Here is a 22,563-nt window from a genome sequence, read left to right as displayed (position 1 = left end):
AAAATCTTTTGTGGGTCATAATATCTTAACGTCGCTATTTCTATGTTATAGTTAGAATTTAAAGGTATACCTCATAATCCTTCCTCCACCCTCCCACCCTCCGCTTCCCCTCTTCCCCCCCGCCTCCCCAGCCTTGACCTCCCACTCCCACCCCTGTCCAACCCCATCCCCATTTAGCTTCACTAAGCAGGACGTCATAGCATTAATAAACACTTAGCAAGCTCAATTAGCCACAACACTGTAAAGCATTCCACTGTGTTTTCAGAGAATAAGAATAAACAAACAAATAGAAATGAAGGCAAATGGAAAAGAGGAAAAGAAGACAAGAATGCAAAGATGACATCAAAACAGCTTAGGATGAAATGTCAAAAAAATCTCTGCATGGATGTGGTTTTTAAATATATTTTAAAAACATTTAAAAGGGCCAAAATCAAGCCAAATGCATTAGGGTTCAAAGTTTAGCAAATCAAGTAAAACTTTCTCCTGGTTTCATGCAAGAGTACATTTAATGTGCTTTTTGGGTAGTTAAAATAAATACTACAGGGATTCTTTTTTGGCATAATTGAATGTGAAATTTAAAGTATGGTATTCTTAACTATTTTCATGAATTAGAAAAAAAACTGATGTGATGTTTCGTGTACAAAGTGAAACATAACAGTTCATCGCCTGGTTATTTGGAAGATAAACCCTCTCTTCAAACAACTGTGTTTTCAAGTTGGTTAGACTCATGCAAATGACCTTCAGCATGGTGATCCATCATGTGTACTTCATATCAAAATTTCAATTAATTTTAATGACAATTGCAGTATTTCTCATGAAATATCTATTATATGAATCAAAATACAATAAATGAAAAATAAAACCTTTAATTTAAAAAGTTTTGCTTATTTTATACATACTCTGAATACCATCATCCATAATCAGAGATAAATTCTAAGTTAGTTTTATTTAAAGTACCACAGATAATAAATGTGCATTTTGTTTTGGAAACCAACATGGTGGACAGCTTCACTGCTGGCAAGTTTTAGGGTATTTTGTTTTTGCATGAAAAGACAACATCCAATTAGCCTCTACAGGAACTCACCTCGGATTATATAAACCTGTCCACCTATCAAGTGTTTTAGACAACAGAACAGTCCATCTGACAACAGGGGGTGGAAAGCAGTAAAAGAAATAATGACCAGATGTCAATTGTTGGGTGAAAGAGGGTCAAAGGTTAGAATTAAAGAGGAAACACTGTTCACTGGGGTGGAAGAACACAAAACTTCAGCATTTTAATTGAGGCAGAGGGCTGAACAAAAGGGTTGCTGGGTAAATTTCATGGAATGTGAATTTTTAAGGTCATTGTGTAATCTTAAACAAAAATTACACTGTTTTAAAGGGGGACATCTTTATAATGATATCCTCTTGGTCTAAAGCACATTGAACATAGAATCATGCAAATTATCAGACCATAAAAGACTGAATAAAAGTCATTATATAATTATTATTATGCTAAGTTTTGAAGTCTATCCATGCAATATTAAATATTTCAAATACTTCTATTACTTTCAATGTAATATAAAGTTAAGTTAAACAAAAGAAAATAGAACTGTCAAAATTTTTGCTCTTGAATGTCCCCATGTTTCTTTCGATTATTCTGTTGATAACACAGTTCAAGGCCTACAACCAGGTATATACAAAGGGTCACCATCTTATATAATGTATACAGTATACAACAAACTGATACATTACTTTATAAATACTCCACTTCTTACAATTAATTTTTATGTTGACTTTTTTACCCACTAGCTGCTTCCCAGTTAACACCATTAACCACCCTGATGCTGACGATCTAATTCTAAAATAGGATTGTTCTATTTTAAATTGTTTTATTCTATGAATTGTTCTAACTAACCCTCACCTACTCTAAATTTGGATGCATTATAACCTCTCACCCTGTTTATTATCCACCCCCGCTCTCTTCATTTTAGCTCTGGTTAGGGTTTCTCTGTTTCTATCAGAGTGGGTACAGCAAGGACAGAAAGGCAAGCATATCATTCCATTCTGCTATTTTTTAGTATTTCAAACTGAGTATTTGTCAAAAAATCAAACTGTTAGCTAAAGCACAAATGGCAAACTGATAGCTGCTGGCCGGATGTAACCCCGCATACTTATTTTGTTTATCTGTTACAGTGTTCAGAAGTTTTCGATTTGAATGTCTTGAGGCTGGGCATGCATGCTTGCATCTGGCATGTGCCTCACCATGCTCCTTATCTCCTGCTGCAAAGTTTGTTCATTTAGGGTACTTTCCAGGCCACGCCACGTGAGTTTGCATTCTAAATAGGTATCAATAAAGATAACCCTGGCCACACTTCCAAAGTTGTTTATTCTAGTAATTGCTTCCTTCCCCCCTCTGAATTGGGGGACAATAATAATTCCATCCCTCTTTTATGCACCTTCGTCTGACTTCAGTCTTAGATAACCCTATGAAAGACACAACCTTAATTTCACATATGAGGAAACAGACTTAGGGGGAGTTAGGTTATTCATCCAAGGGTAGAAATATAAACATAATTTTGGCCTTCTGACTTTTAATTCAGGAAGAGATACATTCCATGATGTCTGTAAGAAGCAAGGTTTCCAATATTACTTAGGGAAAACCAAATATATTTTTATGACTTTTCACTTAAATTGAAAAGACAATGTTTAGGACATTGGGAGGTAAAGTTCATTTAATTCAAGGGTAGAAAAAGTTTCCCCTCCAATAATTATTTAATACTTGGAGTAAAAGATGGCTTTTAAGCAAGTCTGTGGGAAATCTTTAAGCAAATTTAAGGTGGCCATTACTAGTTAAGATTTCCTTTCAATTGTTTAGGGCACTAACAGCCTTAATTTTAAAGAAGTATAAAGAAGCTGCCACATTCCTAGCTTATTTCTACAGATATCAATAAACATTTAGGGAGGTATACTGACAGTCTCTCTGTACTCCCATAATCCGCCCCCATGCCCGTGAGCGGGAAGAGAGACAAGGAGAGGGGAGTGAAAGGCATAGGGACCAGAGCAGAGGCATACCTTCTCACTTTCCTTTCCTAGTGTCTAGGGGAAATATCAAACTATTCCTTATTCTGTTTGTCCTGGTAAAGGCAAAGCCACGCCATTTAAGAAAAGACTGCAGGCAGTACCGATTTATAACATTAAGGGAGGAAAACTGTGAAGAAGCAGTTTCTTCTTAAATTATCATAGGGGAGAAAAGAGAAAAAAATATACAAGTATAAACATTAGTTCATAGTACTGCATGCAGACAGAAAATACAACATCAATCTTAAGTTGACAACAACAGCCATACAGATTCCTGTGATCGTATCTGTGGAATATTATTAACTTTAAAAAAAACCTGTAACTTTTTCTAGCACTGGAAGATAATGGCTATGATAGAGATAATTTATTCGGCAGGCACTATGAAAAATTAAAAGTCTTGTCTCCTTACAATTAATATTTTGAATTTCAAATTTTTCTACTTCCCAAATGACTGGAAACAGAAAGCATGAAACAGATTAGCTGATGATTATTACACCATTTCATTTTGATCAGTTAAGACTAAATGATAGGACTGAGGCCCTTAACACTGAGAGTCCCATAAGTGCAGAAAACAGAAGAATTAAAAAAAAAACTTTTTTTTTTTTTTTTTTTTTTTTACTCACTGGGTGGTCTGTTTGCTGCCAAGTTTTTGAAGTGGCTGCCTTTTATCACTTCTGCTGATAGTCTGCCAGTTGTGGCATTGTAAAGCAGGCCAATGAGGATTTCTGGAACGGAGCCATGTTCAAGAGACTGGCATGAGGATGTACTTTCGCTACAGGACATTTCTGACATGCTCATTTGGGAGTCACAGCCCTGTAATCAAGAATGAAATCTTTATAGTATTTTTAAAAAAAAGAAAAAAAAGATATATTAAGAGATACAGCATAAATGCTGTGTCATTACAATTGGGTAAATCACAATAAAGACAAGAGCTGCAAACAAAATTCCCAAAAAGCTAGATTCGAAGTGTTGTTCTTAGCATATTTTAGTCTCTGGATCTCTTTTCATTACACAGCAGTCAAAGAAATAATAGGACATGAGTAGGTTTCATAAATCCCCATGTATTTATATACAGATCAGAAAGGACAAACTTCTTAAACTCATAGGTGTCAGTGAACTATTTTTGGAATGTGAAAAATTGTTGTTTAAAGACTTATTAACCTTAAAGACTGACACAGACTTAGACTCAATTACATTAAGCATAAATGTCTTTACTGTGTCTTTAATGACACAGAGTGGAAAACTTTGATTAAATAAACAAGACAAAAAGATCTGCTACTTGTAAGTCAATATGTAAAACTGAGATACAGAAAGTTTAAAAGGATGGGAAATTACTTATCATGCAAATAATAACCAAGAGAAAATTGGTATAGATAGATCAGTATAAGTCAAGGTTAGCTTAAAGGCAATAACCTCTACTAGAGAGGCAGAGTAAGCTCAATTTGAACTTTCATTTTACCAGGAAGATAAGGTAACTCCAAGTTTGCAAGCACTTAGTAACAGGTGCTTAAAATACAGAAAGCAGAATTTGCCAGAACTAGAAAGAGAAGTAGGCAAATCAACAACTAATGGGGATAACTTGAGCATACTTCTTTCAGTAACTGGCCAAACAGATAGACAAATAAATGCAGTAAAAATGTAGAAGATTTGAATATCACAATAAGCAAAAATGACCTAAGGGTAATCTGTAGAACACCATACCCCACAACTATGAAATATACATTTTTTCAAGCACACAGTGGTAGTTTTACAAAACTAATTACAAAAATAAAGCAAAGAGCAAAGATTTTCAAATGGCAGGACTCTTTCAGGATAGGTCTTTTAATCAGGTAGAAATCACAACTATCTTCTAGTAAAGAGGAAAAAGTGCCCTATATATTTGGAAATAGCCCATGGTAACTAAATGATAATGAAGACAAGTTATCAGAAAAGAGTAATAAAAATAAACACCGGAGAGTCCAATTTAAGAAGAAAGAGAGAAGGCACAAAAAACAGGAATGAAAAAGGAGACGTCACTACCTATGCTATGGATTATAAAAACATAAAAGGAAGGTAAAAAAAATTTTCTTCCAACAAATTTGAAATTCTGATGAAATGGATAGATTCCTGGAAAACTACAACTAACCAAAATGCACACAAGAAGAAATAAAGTATGTAAATAGTGTTACTGAAAAAATTGAATTTATAACTAAAAACCTTTCCAAAACAAACAAAAAACAAAACTAAAAAACTTTAGGTAGATGGCTTCACTGGTGAATTCTAATTAATAGTGCTAATCTTATGAAAACTCTTCCAGATGGGGAAAGAGGATACACTCTCCAGTTTTACTTCAAGAATCTAGCAAAACCTTAAAGACAAAGCCTGACAAGGACATTATTTTAAAAAAAAAAAATTACAGGATTTTCTCATTCATGAACTTCGATTTCAAACCCTACATAAACAACTGGCAAACCAAATCTAGCAATATATAATATCATACTTAATAGAAAAATTTTTGGATGTTTCCCCTTTGAAATTGGGGATGTGACAATAATGCCAACCATTACCACTTCTAGTTAACATTGTAGTGGAGATTCTACTCAGTGAAGCCTTACTGAGCCTTACTAGCCTTACTTAGCTTACTAAGCCTTACTAGCCTTACTAAGGGCAAGAAAAGAAAAGAAAGGAAGAGAAGAGAAGAGAAGAGAAGAGAAGAGAAGAGAAGAAGAGAAGAAAAGAGAAGAGAGGAGAAGAGGAGAAAAGAGGAAATGAAGGAAAAGGAAGTAAAAGAAAAGGAAAGAAAAGCTATGGAAAGCCTTACCAGCCTTTTAAGGGCAAGAAAAGAAAAGAAAAGAAGGGAAGGGAAAAAGAAAAGAAGAGAAGAAAAGAGAAGAGAGGAGAAGAGAAGAGAAGAGAAAAGAGGAAATGAAGGAAAAGGAAGTAAAGGAAAAGGAAAGAAAAGCTATGGAAAGCCTTACTAGCCTTCTAAGGGCAAGAAAAGAAAAGAAAAGAAAAGAAAAGAAAAGAAGGGAAGGGAAAAGAAAAGAAGAGAGGAAAAGAGAAGAGAGGAGAAGAGAAAAGAGGAAATGAAGGAAAAGGAAGTAAAGGAAAAGGAAAGAAAAGCTATGAAAAAAAGATTTGGAGGGGAGGAGATAAAACTCCTTATGTGCCTATTATGTAACCATGTGTACCTGAAATCTAAACAAGTGCACAGATGAATTACAATTGCATACAAAGATAAAAATTATAAATCAACACATTGTTATATACCAACTAAACTTTGAAAATACAATTTATTCAAAAATAGCATCTGTTAGAACATAAGATATAAAATATCCAGGAATAAATATACAAATGATATGTGAGGCCTCTACACAGAACACTATGAATATTACTGAGGCAAACTGAGAAGTGCTACATAGATATACCACATTAATGTATTAGAACGCCCAATTTTGTTATATCCTCTGCAGATTGACCTGTAGATTAAATGCAGTAACAGTCAAAATCTCAATAGGTTTCTTTGTGGAGCTTGACAAACTAATCCTAAAGTGCTCATGGTATACACATACAATGCAGGATTATTCGCCCTTAAAAAAGAAGGAAATCCTGCCATTATGTGACAACATGGATGAACCTGGAGGACATGAGGCTGAGTGAAATAAGCCAGGCACAGACAAATACTGCATGATTCCACATAAATGAGATATCTGAAAAAGTCACACTCACAGAAGCAGAAAGCAGAATGTTGGTTGCTGAAGGGTGGGGGTAGTGGAATGAAGAGGTGCTGTTCAATGAGCATAAAGTTACAGTCATGCACGATGAATAAGTTCTAGAGGTCTGCTGTACAACCCAGTGCCTGTAGTTAACGATACTGTGTTGTATACTTACGCATTTGTTAAAGGGTGGACATCGTGTTAAATGTCCTTTTTACCAAAATATAATATAATATAATGAAATGGCATGAAATAAAAATACATGGCAGAATGCCCTGTTCTACTGAGTATCTACTGACTATCAAAATTTATTATAAAGTTACATCATTTAAGACAATGTGACAAAAACAATGTACAATAGACTATCAGAATAGAAAGACCACAAATTAACCTAGGCATACACAGACACTTAATTTACAAGAGTGGAACCACAACGCAGTGGGGAAAGGATCATAATGAATAGTGCTAAGACAACTGGCTATCTACCCAGAAATCAATGAAAACTAACCCCTACTTCAAAACATGCCAGAAAGTCAATTCTGAATCTAAATATAAAAAGAAAAATGATAGGGGCACCTGGGTGGGTCAGTCAGTTAAGCATCTGACTCTTGATTTTGAGTCAGGTCGTGATGTCACAGTCTGTGGGACTGAGCCCTGCGTGGGGCTCTGTGTTGACAGTGTGGAGCCTGCTTGGGATTTTCTCTGTTCCTCTCTCTCTGTCCCTTCATCTCTCTCTCTCTCTCTCTCTCTCTCTCTCTCTCTCTCAACATAAATTAAAAAACTAAAAAAAAGCGAAATGATTAATCTATATGTTAACATAGGGGATCATATTCATGATCGCAGGGTAGGGAAAGACTTCCTACAGAGGTTACAAAAGCATTAATCATAAAGGAGAAGTTTGGTGAATCTGACAAAATTAAAATTAAGAATTTCTAAACTTCAGCAGAGACTTTTAGGATGGCAAAGAGGCAAACAATCACTTGTGAGAAGAGGTCTACAACACATATAGTTAACAATCAGCTCAAATCCAGAATATGTAAAGAACACTTATAAATCAATAAGAAAATGACAACACAATATAAAAGTGAGGAGACATCTGAACCAGCAATTTCACAGAAGAATAGCCAATGAAATATATGAAATGTTGTTCATTAGTAATCAGGGAAATGGAAATTAAAACCATGAGGTGTCAATACACAACAAACAGGCTAAAAAAAGAGTGTGGTGAGTTCACAGAGCAATGGGAACTTACATGTTCCTCTGGTGGTAAAGTAATGTGGCTTTTAAAAATGTTAAAAATACACTTACCTTATGACATGGCAATATATACCCATCAGAAATATGTACCATGTTTACCAAAAGCCATATGAAAGAATGTCCATAGCAACATTATTCACAAGGGCCCCAAACAGCAGAAAGGATAAATAATCTGTGGTGACTTCATACAATATAGCAACAATACTGTATATACACAGCAACGAAAACTAATTATAACTACATTTACAAACATGACTTAGAGTGAAAAATGCTGAACCTAAACGGATACTTGGCTGTGTAGTTTCATTTATGTAAATTTCAAAAACAGCAACCACACACATACACAAAAAAACAAAACAAAACCAAAAACAAAAGAACAGACAAAACTGAACCACAGTATTTCCAATGCATGAATAAGTGGTAATACTATAAATCAAGCAAGCAAGTGGTTAATATAAAAGTCAAAATTGTGGTTAACTCTAGGGGTGGGGAGAGAAGGCACAGTGATTGGGAAGGGCATGCTGGGGCTAGCTGCGGGTACTGGTAATGTTTTATTTCTTGCCCTGGATTGCAGTTACATGGGTAGTACATTTCTGTTTTTCATACTTTTCTAAAGTGTGCTGGATTTCAGAAGACAAAGGTTTAATGAAAGAATTATATGATACAAGTATATAATATATACACAAATTAATGTACAGTGATAAAAGTAAACATTTAAGACTTTATTTGAAGATTCCTAAGAGGATTAACTCCACAAGTTCCACAAAAAAAGATGATAACGCTTTTTTCTATAATGGACTTCCATATTTAAAATATATTAGATGTAGATTTTCAGATTTAAAAAAAAATCTAAATATGTTTTATACAAATCCTCATGTCTGAGTCTACGGTTGGCTACATAAGTAATTAAGGAGAATTAATACACACCTGGAAACTGAATTAACTCACTGGACTAGTATTTAGATGGAAAAGTCTCATATTTTCAAATTTAACTCTAAATCATAGAGGAGAAAGTCAAAAGGAATATACATCTTGTATTTCTAAATCATGGGTACACAAAACACATAGTTTGGTATGTTTTCATGACAGTTGGAGGAGGAAACATAATTTTAGTAAGTTTCAATTAGGATATATCATCACTTATGAAAATAGTGTCAAAAACATGCTCAAGCACATTTGGTGCATTTGCTACATTAGGCTATTACACTAGCAGCATCTGTTAGAATATTGTGAGATACATTTTTCATAATATAGTATTTTTCACATTAACCTACTGTCAGATATAATAAGATGTGAATCTAATACTTTCTTATTAACACAGAGGTCACATTGCCCATTTTGAGCAACAAAGCAATGTACCAAGAAAGTCCTGGAAAAGGCTTTTCTTGCTTCTAAGGAAAACAGCCAACTTCAGTCCTCACTTTACTGCTATAAAAATGTCCTTGTCTCCAAGCCCAACAGAAAAGCAAGAGTGATAAGATCCTTGGTGATCACATTCTATTTCAGTAAGCCCCGCTGAAATACAGTAGTGTTTAACACAAAAAACAAAACCAAAAACCAAAAACAAAAAAACCAAACCCCCAAACCCTCAACAACCACTATTCTCTAAAGGAATTCATTCTGAATTTATTTAGCACCTTAGGAAAAGTGCCAATCTCAAGGTCCTCCCATCGCCATCAGTGTAATGCCTATCCAATACTGGCACAGGTGTGGCAGTCCAAGGAGATCACGGAGCACATCAGAAGCAGTGTCGAGTAACTATATAAACAGACTAACTGCAGCAAAGGCAAATTAAATACAGATACTACATACCCCAGTGGCATCTTTCCTCTCACTGTCCCTCAGGGCATGCTGCTCTGTTCAGTGTGTACTCAGGAATCTCTACCCTCTCTGCAGAACCCATCATTAATTTATAATTGGGGCTTGCCCAGGTTGAAGTAACTGCAGGTGATTAACCCAAAGTCAAACAAATCCCAATCATAATTAGGTCTACTTAAAGGAGTCGTCCTACAGGCTCCCCAAAGTGAAAGTATATCTTCTTTCCACCTAAGATAGTTTTTTTTTTTAATTTCTTTTTCATACTTCCTCTCCTTCCCCCTGAGTCCTCTGCCCTAGGGTGGAGGATTATAAGCAATTCTGTGAAAGTAGAAAAAAGTCTATTTAATTTTTCAGAGAAATGAATAAACTCTATATAATGTTTACCATAAGCAGAATTAGTGCTTATGACAGCCATCACACATCCTTAATGGTGTCAATAGGTTAAAATTAGGTGGGAGCTTGCAAAGATAGAGGAAAAAAAACCCTAAGATTAAAAAACAACATAATTCCTATTAAGGAAATGTACTGGGCTTTTTATTAATACTAAACTGATTCCATCTTACTTGGAACCACTTAAAGTATTTTTAAGGTAAAACTACTGAGCTGAGCAATGATAATTGCTATAAATTTGAGTAGTTTGTTGAATTTATTTTCACTGTGGCTGGAAGATATTCTCTAGTTTTTAATGTAATTTGCACATGAAAGCCTTCCACGACACTTTTCTGAAAATGGGGTGATGAGGGCACAGAGGGTGCTGACGTGTGACAAGAAGGAAGTCACCTACTGCAGGGTTGGAGCCGGCTGGTGTCATCTCTAACAGCACCTTCCCTCCTTAGGACCCTTTCCCAGCCCCAGTTACTCAACTTCTATCAGGCTAGGTAAGCCAGAGGCAATTGCAGCAAAGAGAAAGCAAGAACAGCATAACCGCTCCAAACCTTGCCCCAATCCAGTGTAAAGGAGACCCATGCTGTGTTCTACTAGCGGTAAAGACACCAAGTGACTCCAAAGGATAACTTACAAGTGAGCTAGGGATGGATGGAGAGCTAAATTTCAGGGTAGTGTTGGAATCAGGATCCTTCTGGTTGCAAGTGACAGAAAATTCAGCTTTAACTTAAGCAGAACAAGGGAATTTATTGGCATCTGTAATGCAACAGTGAGTAAGGTAGCTTCAGGTACTCACTGATCTACCCCTTAACCTTGGTCCCTAGGAACTGGTTCTCCTTATCCATTTTTCAGCTGTGTTCCTCAATTTGACTTTACTCTCAGGTGGACACTTTCCTTCCTAGTTGCCAGGTAGTGTTCAGCAGCAGCTCTGAGTGTTGTAGGAAAGAGGAAGGCAGCATCCTGACTGCTTCAAGCAAAACTCCAGAACTTGCTAGTCAGGGCCCATGAAGATGTAATTCCAGGGCTTTGGAATAAAGTTACTTCATCAGGAGTACAAGGGCAGGCTGGTCTCCCAAGCAAGATCTGGATACTGTGGCCGCAAGAAGAGATATGTACGCTAGGTTGTTTGTGTCCGCTTTTCCTCCGCTTGGCCCCTCTAAGAGGATGTTCTAAGAGGAACATCACCCATGTTACTGAGGAGCTGCTTATGTTGTTGCTGTTGCTCTAATTGTGACTACCTCCCTCATGATCTTTGCTGGGTTCGGTCTGCAGTCATCTGGCTTGCAATAGCCAAGCAGGAGGAAAAGTGGTTCAGTGAAAGGGAATGTTACTACCCTCCTGGAGCACAGCTCTGACATTCAGGTTAGATAATAGAGAGTGGAAGGAAAAGTAGTAAATCTGCATTTTCTCTTTCATAAAGTTTTTTTCATATCAACACTGAAAACTTAATGCATTGAGGTTTAAGATAAAAGGAAAATTAATTGTAAAATAAAAACAAAATATTTTATATTAACAATACCTGACTACAGCATCATGTAGAGATGGTCATGCCAAATTCCTGCTCTGATTAAGATGTATATATGGGTATACACATGTATGTACATATATGCACATATTATTTTTCTTGCTGCATTCAATATGAACATATGTAATTTGGCATTCTTGTATATATGCTTGTGAGATTGGCTTATAAGGTTTATAGATTTTTCTCACACTGTCAAATAACTCTTATGCCATATAAACTATTTCAGAGGATGCAAAGGAAAAGTATTCAACTTCTCTTTTGAGACTTGTATAATTTTGACATCAACTAGACAAAAAGAATATAAGAAATTACAAACCAATCTCACTTATAAACATACATGCAGAAATCCCAAATTAGACATTGTTGAGTTTAGCAAAAATATATACTTATGCACATATACATATATAATCATATACATATACACACACACACATATGTTTTTTATCAAACTGGTATTATTCTGGGAGAGTTATTTGTTCAGTGAAGTTGGGGAAAACTTGCCTCTGAAACTCAACCATCTTTTTTTCTTTCTCTCTTTCTTTTATGAGAATCTTTTTGACTACTGATTGAACTTCTTAATAGTAGTAAGATCTTTTCTATGATCCCTAAATCACTTTTTAGAAATTTGTATTTTTCAAGAAAATTGCTCATTTCAGTAAGTTTTCATATTTGTTTTCCTAGAGTTGTTCTCCTTATGATTTTAAAATTTCCACTGAATTGGTGATTATGTTCTCCTTTTCATTTAACATATTGTTTCTTTTTTTTTTCCTTATCAATATCTCCAGGAGTTTATCTACTATATTAGTAATTTCAAAAAACCAAATTTTCTTTCTGTTAAACTACTTTACTATTTTTCTTTCAATAATTTGTTTTTGTTTCAAACTTCTTCAGGTGGAAGGATCTGCACTCTTTTTTACCCTCTTACAAGTATATTTAAGGCTATTCATTTCCCTCTAATATTGCTATAGCTGCACCATACAAATTTACTAATGTTTTCATTTGTTTGAGTTTACATACTTCTAATTTCCATTATGTTTTTTTTTTTCCTTTGACTCTGAGTTAATTTAGAAAGTTTTTTGTTTGGGGGTGCCTGGGTGGCTTAGTCAGTTAAGCATCTGACTTTGGCTCAGGTCATGATCTTGTGGTTCATGAGTTTGAACCGTGCATTGGGCTCTGTGCTGACAGCTTGGGGCCTGGAGCCTGCTTTAGATTCTGTGTCTCCATCTCTCTCTGCCCCCCCCCCCCAACTTGTTTTCTCTCTCTCTCTCTCTCTGTCAAAAATAAACTTTAAAAAAAGGAAAATTTTTTTGTTTGAGTACCTAAATATACAGAGTTAAGGGGTGGGAGTGGTAGGAAACAGCCTCTTTTAACCTCACCTTCTAATATGCTACTTCTCAGTTATGGAGTTCTAGCTAAATGGGCCTATTTGCTATTCCTTGGAGCATCACACATCCTCTGGGCTCTCAAGATTGGCTGTTCCATCTTCTTGCAATGTTCCTTCCTCACATACGCACATGGCTAACTCCTCATTTCTTCCAAGTCTTTGCTCACGTGTTACACTCCCAATGAGTTTTATCCTACCTCTTATTTAAGTAAGCTTCATGCCCAGTGCAGAGCCCAATGTGGAGCCTGAACTCATGATCCTGAGATCAAGACCTGAGCTAAGGTCAAGAGTCAGATACTTAAGCTACTGAACCACCCAGGCACCCCTATCCTATCTCTTATTTAAAATTATACCTCCTTGAGACCAAAAGTGACAAGTAAAAAGGCAAGAAACACACAAGCAGTAAAAATGAATATTTCTGTAAAAATCAGTCAAGGAACTCACACACAGAAAAGGGTATAACATATAATAACATATACCTAAAACATGGGGAGGCAAGGAGAAAAGAATGTGTTGAAACTTGAACCATCAACCTAATATAGACTGCTATTTGCAGAAGAGGTTATATACAAACCTAAAGGCAACTAGATATCAAAAACCACTAATAAACATGCAAATAATAAGACAAAGAAATTCAAACATGTCACTAAAGAAAACGAGCAAAACATGAAAGAGAAAGACAAGAAAGGATCAGAGAAAGTCTCCAGAAACTATGACAAAACAAGTAATAAAATAGCAATAAATATGTATCTGTGAATAATTACTCTGAATATAAATGGATTAAATACACCAATCAAAAGATGTAGGGAGTCAGAATGGCTTAAAAACAAACAAACAAAAAAACTCCAAGATCCATCTGTATGCTGCCTACAACAGACTCATTTTAGACCTAAAGACACTTGCAGATTGAAAGTGAGGGGATGGAGAAGCATCTATCATGCAAGTGGATGTCAAAAGAAAGCCAGAGCAGCAGTACTTATATTGGACAAACTAGACTTTAAAACAAAGACTGTAACAAGGACACCATATAATCATAAAGGGGACAATCCAACAAGAAGATAGTATAATTGCAAATATTTATTCACCCAGTATGAAAGCACCCAAATATATAAAACAATTAATAATAAACATAAAGGGACAAATTGATAATTATACAGTAACAGGGGACTTTAACACTACACTTACATCAATGGACACATCATCCAAATAATAAATAAATAAGGAGACAATGGACACACTGGACCAGATGGGCTGAACAGATATATTCAGAACATTTTATCCTGTAACAGTAGAATACACATTCTTTTCAAGTATACATGGAACATTCTCCAGAACATATCACATATTAGATCACAAAAGAGGCCTCAACGAATACAAAAAGACTGAAGTCATACCATGCACCTTTTCTGACCACAATGCTATGAAACTAGAAGTTAACCACAAGAAAAACATCTACAAAGACCACTAATACATGGAGGTTAAACAACATGCTACTAAACAATGAATGGGTCAGCCAGGAAATCAAAGAGGAATAAAAAAAAAATACATGGAAACAAATGAAAATGAAAACACAATGGCCCCAAACCTTTGGGATCCAGCAAAAGTGGTCCTAAGAGGGAAGTATATAGTAACACAGGTCTACCTCAAGAAGCAAGAAAAATCTCAAATAAATAACCAAATTTTATACCTACCGGAGCTAGAAAAAGAACAACAAACAAAGCCTAAAGCCAGCAGAAGGAAGGAAATAATAAAGATTAGAGCAGAAATAAATGATATAAAAACTAAAAAAAAAAAAAAAAAAAAGAACAGATCATTGAAACCAGGAGCTGACTCTTTGAAAAAAATAATGAAATTGATAAACGTCTACATCTAGCCAGACTTATCAAAGACTGAGGACCCCAATAAATAAAATCCCAAATGAGAGAGGAGAAATAACAACCAACACCACAGAAATACAGACAATTATAAGAGAATATTATGAAAAACTATATGCCAACAAACTGGACAACCTAGAAGAAATGGATACATTCCTAGAAACATATAAACTACCAAAACTCAAGCAGGAAGAAATAGAAAACTTGAACAGAGAGATAACCTGCAAAGAAATTGAATCAGTAACCAAAAAACTCCCAACAAACAAAAGCCCAGGACCAGATGGCTTCACAGGCGAATTCTAGCAAACACTTAAAGAAGAGTTAATACCTATTCTCAAACTATTCCAAGAAACAGAAAAGGAAGGAAAACTTCCAAATTCATTCTATGAGGCCATCATTACCCTGATACCAAAAGCAAATATAGACATAACTAAAAAAGAGAACTACAAGCCAGTATCCTGGATGAACGCAGATGCAAAAATTCTGAAGAAAATACTAGCAAATGGAATCCAATAATATATTAAAAAATGTATTCACCACAATCAAGTGGGATTTTTTTCTGGATTGCAAGAAAATTTGCAAAACAAACAATATGATCATTTCAATATATGCAGAAAAAGCATTTGACAAAGTATAGCATCCATTCATGATAAAAACCCTCAACAAAATAGATTTACAAGGAACATACCTCAACATAATAAAGGCCAGCTATGAAAACACCCACAGCTAATATCATCCTCAATGAGGAAAAACGGAGAACTTTTCCTCTATCGTCAGGAGCAAGACAGGATGTCTACTCTCACTTTTATTCAACACGGTACTAGAAGTCCTAGCCATAGCAATCAGACAACAAAAAGAACTAAAAGGCATCCAGGGGTGCCTGCCTGGCTCAGTCAGTAGAGCATGTGACTCTTGATCTGAGAGTAATGAGTTCAATCCCCACGTTGGGCAAGGAGCCTACTTAAAATAAATAAAATTAATTAAAAAAAATAAAAGGTACCCAAATCAACAAGAGAGAAGTAAAAACTTTCACTACTTGAAGATGACACAGTATTATATATAGAAAACTTCAAAGACTCCACCAAAAATCAGCTAGAACTGATAAACGATTTCAGTAAAATCCCAAGATACAAAATCAGCATACAGAAATCTGCTGCATTTCTATACATCGATAATGTAGTAGGAGAAAGGGAAATTAAGGCATCATTCTCACTTACAATAGCACCAAGAACAATAAGATAACTGGGAATAAGTGTAACGAAAGAGGTAAAAGACTTTACTCTGAAAACTATCAAACACTGATGAAAGAAATTGAAGACAACAGAAAGAAATAGAAAGGCATACAGTACTCATGGATTAGAAGAACAAACTGTTAAAATGTCTATACTACCCAAAGCAATCTACCCATTTAATGCAATCCCTATCAAAATATCAACAGCATTTTTCACAGAACTAGAACCAACAATCCTAAAATTTGCAGGAAATCACAGAAGATCAAATACTCAAGGAAACTCTGAAAAAGGAAAGAAAAACAAAGCTTAGAGGCATCACTATTCCAGACTTCAAGTTATATCACAAAGCTGAAGTAATCAAAACAGTATGGTACTGGCACAAAAATAGACACATATATCAAGTGAACAGAATAGAAAACCCAGAAATGAACTCATAATTACATGGTCAATTAATCTTCAACAAAACAGGAAAGAATATCCAGTGGGAAAAAGAATGCCTCTTCAAAAAATGGTGTTGGAAAAACTGGTCAGCAACATGCAACAGAATGAAACTGGACCACTTTCTTATACCATACATTAAAACAAATTCAAAATGGATTAAAGACCTAAACGTGAGACCTGAACCCATAAAAATCCTAGAAGAGAACACAGGCAGTAACTTCTTTGACATCAACCGCAGCAACTATTTAGATAGGTCTCCTGAGGCAAGGGAAACAAAATAAAAAATAAACTATTGGGGCTACATCAAAATAAAAACTTCTGCACAGTGAAGGAAACAACAAAACTAAAAGGTAACCTAAGAAATGGGAAAAGATATTGCAAATGACATATATGATAAAGGGTTAGTACTCAAAATATATAAAGAACTTATAAAACTCAACACCCAAACAACAAATAATCTAATTAAAAATAGGCAGAAGGCATGAATAGGCATTTCTCCAAAAAAGACATCCAGATGGCCAACAGACACATGAAAAGATGCTCATCATCACTTATCATTAGGGAAATGCAAATCAAAAGTACAATGAGATATCATCTCATGCCTGTCAGAGTGGCTGAAATCAACAACACCAGAATACAACAGGTATTGGTGAGGATGTGGAGAAAGAGGAACCCTCTTACACTGTTGATGGGAATGAAAACTGGTGCAAACACTCTAGAAAAAAGTATGGAGGTTCCTCAAAGAGTTAAAAATAGAACTACCCTGTGATCCAGCAATTGCACTACTATGTATTTAACCAAAGAATACAAGAACACTAATTCAAAGGGATACGTGAATCCCTATGTTTATAGCAGCATTATCTACAATAGCCAAATTATGGAAACAGCCCAAATGTCCATCCATTGATGAATGGATAAATGTGTACACACACACACACACACACACACACACACACACACACACAGAGGAACATTACTCAGCCATGAGAAAGAATGAAACCTTGCCATTTGCAATGACATGGATGGAGGTAGAGAGTATTATGCTAAGTGAAATAAGTCAGTCAGAGAAAGAGAAATACCATATGATTTCACTCATATGTAGAATGTAAGATATAAAACAAATGAGTACAGACGAAAAAGAGAAAGGCAAACCAAGAAACAGACTCTTAACTATAGAGAACAAACTGATGGTTACCAGAAGGGAGGTGGGTGGGTGGATGAGTGAAATAGGTGATGGGGATTCAGGGGGGCCCTTGTCTTGATGAGCCCTGGATGATGTACGGAAGAGTTGAATGTCTGTATTGCACACCTGAAGCTAATATTACACTGTATGTTTCTAACTGAAATTTAAATAAAAACTTAAAAAAAATAAAATTATGCCTCCTTTCCCACTAGCATTCCTGATTCTGCTCACCGTTTCTTTTTTTCCCCCCGTAATACTCATAACCTTCTCACATGCTGTATTCTTATTATATTCATATTTATTCTCTCTCTCTCTCTCTCTCTCTCTCTCTCCCCTTCTCTATAATGAGTTAAGTTCCATACAGGTCAAAATTTATTTGTTTTTTTCATTAATGTATACCAAATAGCTAGAACAATGTCTGACAAAATATGTGTGCAACAGATATATGTTGAATGAATTTCTGATTTCATTGCAATGTGGTCAAAGAATGAAGTTTATATGATATTGATTCTTTGATATTTGTGGAGACTTCCTTTGTAGCCTAGCATATGGTTGACGTTTGTAACTGCTCTACATATGCTTAAATTTATTAAGTTGAGGTCTCATATATAAATCAGACTTGTTAAGTGTTACTCAAATCTTCCATATCCTGACTTGTATTTTTCTGCTTGCTCTATCTATCTCTGCTTATTTAGATTTTCTACGTGTTTAACAATCTCTTCGCTCACCATCAGTTCTTCCATCTTTTTTCTTACTCTGAATTCAATGTTCTTCTTATAAAAGTATATGCTTTAGTAATTATTCCAGCAATGATCTACGAGTGGTAAACTCTCTTGGCCTTTGCCTGAAAATATCTCGAGTTTGCTTCCTCCCCGAAATGATATTTAGGTGGTGATAATATTCTAAGTTGGTAGTTCATTTGCCCTGGCACCTTAAAGATACCATACCACTGCCTTCTGGTCCTTAGGGCTATTGTGAAGCCTTCTGTTAGAGGAATAGTTTTCTTATATTTTCTCTGTGGTTACTTTCATCATTTTGTCTTTGGTGTTTTGTCCTCTCCCTTGTAACTTTTATAGGCGTGCATTTGTTTTGATATTCCTGTGTAGGACCTGTCTTTTCTCAATCTGATGATCTAAGTATTTCAAACATTGCCTCTCATTTTCTATAGTCTGTCATTCTGCAGTTCTTATAAGAAAATATACTTAACATTCTTATTCCACCCTCCCTATTCCTTACACTCTTATTCATATTTTTCATTGATTCTATTTTTAATGACTCTATTTTTCATTCTGGAAGTTCCATATGGTCATTATTTAAATCTGTCTTCTTTTCCATATTGTCTTGTTCTTTCCTTGTGGTTTCTATTACTTCTCTTAGCTCTTTATTCATTTAAAACATATTTATTGTATAATGTCTTTCACAGTGTTCTATTAGTTTATGTCCTAGAGATGCCAATATACCTATCTTTGGGGTCTACTAACTATCATTCATGGTGGATCATTTCTTTGTGCTTGTATTTTAAAAATGTGAATCTTCAAGGGGGATTATTTTTTTCTGTAGGAATTCTGTATGGCCTAGGTTGACTACCTGAACAAAACAGAATGTCATTTAAGGAAAAGAAGTAATAGGGCTAGCATACTGGTAGAAAATTAACAGTGTCCATCACACCATCATACCTAATATTTATATTCTGTTTGTTTAACGATTTTGAGAATCACTCATATTCATCTCACAGTCGTGATTTATTTGTGACCAGAATTCAGGTTAGTTGCAAAAAATAATTAAATAAGCTTATACTGTTTCTTCTTACTAAAGGAAACAACAGAACAGAAGCCAAACAGCTATTTGGGAACTCAGCAGTATAAAATTTTATTGAATGCTTGTTCTTTTCAAGGCACTGTACTAGGAAAGAGATTCACTGATTTGAAAGCAGACTATAAAAAATGCCTCGAGAGGTTTTATGGGGGAATATAGGTGGATATGACTAATTCTGGGATACCAAAAACTCTATTCCTGAGAAGAGGTATTTGAAGTTGGCCTGAAGGAGGTTTCAATAGTCACGGTGGAGGGCATTTCAGAAATAGAGTTTGAGATAAGGCCCAAACGTAGACAGCATGTTTGGTAAGTGTAAATTGATCTGGTATGGTTGGTGTATGTGGGGAAAGGGGTAGAAAATGTAGCTAGAAAGGAAAGTTGAAGCCGTATTTTAGTCACTTAGCACTATTTCCATCAGAGACGTGTCACATGGCCCTGTAACTGTTATTTTGTCTGTCTTTCCTACCAGACTGTAAGTCCTTTGAGGGCAGAACCTTTGTTTTATTTATCTTTACATGTCCCCAAATGTCATGCAGCAGGCATTTAATAACTACTGTTGAATGAAAAGAAAAAATGGTGAAAGGCATGAAACGTGATGGTAAGAAAAACTGGGACTGCTCTATAAGCAGTGGAAAGTAGGAGAGGTATTTTGAAGAGGAGAGTAACATGCTCAAATCCGGGTCTTAGAAAAATAACCCAGGGCCAAACTGAGTGCTTGGGCAGGGGGCACAATTTACTCTGTTGTGCTAGTGATGGCCAAGTCTTTTCTTGAGACCGCAGTCATGGTCTATCTTTATGTATATTTTATGTCTTCAAGCAAAAAATCTGCAATTTTTTACCTTGTAGCAAAACGTAAGACTTTAAAAATCTGCTTTATAATATTTTATCTTAGAGATCTAGAAACATGTTATAGTGGCAGTAATCACGTGAGATTTCAAAAAAAATTTGGGGGGGGGGTGCCTGGGTGGCTCAGTCAGTTGAGCACCTGACTTCAGCTCAGGTCATGATCTCATATAGTTTGTGGGTTTGAGCCTCATGTCAGGCTCTGTGCTGACAGCTCAGAGCCTGGAGCCTGCTTCAGATTCTGTGTCTCCCTTCCTCTCTCTCTCTCTCTCTTCCTCAATCTCTCTCTTTTTTAAAAAATTTTTTAACATTTATTTATTTTTGAGAGACAGAGAGAGACAGAGCACGAGAGGGGGAGAGGCAGAGAGAGACACACACACAGAATCCGAGATTTTTTTTTAATGTTTATTTATTTTGAGAGCATGTGTGTGAACGAGTGGGGGAGGGGCAGAGAGGGAGAAAGGGGATCCCAAGCAGGTTCCATGCTGTCATCGCAGAGCCTGATGCAGGGCTCAGTCTCATAACTGTGAGATCATGACCTGGGCCAAAATCAGGAGTCAGATACGTAACTGACTGAGTCACCCAGGCATCCCTCACGTCAGATTTTTGTAACCTAACAGCTTCAGCACATATTAAGAACTATGAATTTTGTTTCACAATTAATGTAGCTGACTTTCTTGTCTTCTTACTGGTCTGTCACATTTCTGAAAATTGCAAAAGCTTTCTCTGAGATGTCTGAGTCACTGGCAACGCAATTGGGTTGCTAAGGTAGTAAGGACTGTACCCTAGAAATTCCCTCACATATGCATGTGGGGAGGCGTGAGCTTTTTAAAACTGGTCACTAAGCTTACAGAGTGCTAGAATCACAGTTACTCCTATGCAAATTAGTGTATTCCAAATGTGTTAAATGTTCCCTTTAATTACTTTGTTTTAAATGAGATGATTTGAATCTGTGTTTTTAATAGAAATATGTATTTTTAACTACTGGGAAACTGAATGGAATGACAACTAGAAAACAGAAACTCCAAATTATTTCTAAATGCCTTCTAAGTTGTGGATTATATTCTAATGTCCACGTGCTACTGGTTTTCCAACTGTGGTTAGTGGAATCTATTGAATTTCACTTTGTGAATAGAGTTTTATCTATTTAAAAATGAAAATAACAGTAATATATGCACATAAATGAGCATTAAAGAGGCAGTACAACGTACTGGTAAGGAAAGGAAAATTCTGGAGTCAGATGATCAGGGTCAGTCAGTTATGGGAATGGAACTGTTGGGTACAATATTTACCATCTCCATCTAAAAAATGTGGAATAATAGTCTACTTCCTTAGTGGTTATACCACTTGTTAACATACAAGAGAAGAATGCATTTATCTGTATTGCAGGTTTCATTCAACATTGCTTGTATTTTGGACTAAACATTTCTGTTTAATTGAGAAATATTTAGGGATTGCAGAGTAAGCTGTTTAAAAAGAAATACCATTTCTAACTCCTTAGCTGTGTGAATCACATTCTTCTCTATATGGTGTAATTTCAAAAAAGAAATAAACTGTATTCAGAGCCAAAGTAAGACTAAAAGGTATTATCAGCAATTGTAGGTAAGCTCTGACATTTTGCCATCTGTGTGACTTTGGGCATTTTTAAAAATTTGCTCAAGATTCAATTTCCTTATCTGTAAAAGTAAGATAGAACTAATACTATCTTAAAAATTTTATTCTAAATATTTACAGCTCCATTCTTTTCAGTGTTTGATGTTGTATGAAAATATTATAAGATTTCTGCTTGTAAAGTATCGCTATTATCTGCTTTGTATATTTAGGTTAGAAATAATATTTCATTTGAAACAAAGGGTGTGAATGCTTGAGAAACCATGTACTACACTATCTTTATATCTTTCTGTTTGTGAATGGTCCAGTCGATGACCAAATTTTAAACACTGTAAGACTGTGCTGCCCCCTGCTGATCTGGTTTCTCCAACATATTTTGAATCTTCTGAGAAGTCAAAACTTAATACTTTAGTATAATAGTTAAGTAACCCTAAGGTAGGC

General features: G+C 35.5%; 1 protein-coding gene across 5 annotated transcripts in view; it reads right to left on the bottom strand.

Annotated features, from left to right (window-relative positions):
- Nucleotides 1-22,563, bottom strand: part of SYT14 (synaptotagmin 14) — a 219,405-nt gene that overhangs the window by 9,739 nt on the left and 187,103 nt on the right. For 3 of the 5 annotated variants that reach the window (XM_045452413.1, XM_045452415.1, XM_045452411.1), the window contains 2 exons: nt 3,684-3,873; nt 1,085-1,141 (listed from right to left, as the gene is read on the bottom strand). In XM_045452413.1, the coding sequence (XP_045308369.1) occupies nt 1,085-1,141; nt 3,684-3,873 (247 nt within the window). The remainder of the gene's footprint in view (nt 1-1,084; nt 1,142-3,683; nt 3,874-22,563) is intronic. The other 2 variants (XM_045452414.1, XM_045452412.1) reach the window with 1 other exon arrangement.

This window comes from Leopardus geoffroyi, chromosome C3, assembly GCF_018350155.1.
Source record: "Leopardus geoffroyi isolate Oge1 chromosome C3, O.geoffroyi_Oge1_pat1.0, whole genome shotgun sequence".
In the NCBI taxonomy this organism is placed as follows: Eukaryota; Metazoa; Chordata; class Mammalia; order Carnivora; family Felidae; genus Leopardus; species Leopardus geoffroyi.
The sequence above is the reverse complement of the archived record's forward strand: the minus strand, read 5'-3'. Positions and strand labels throughout refer to the sequence as shown.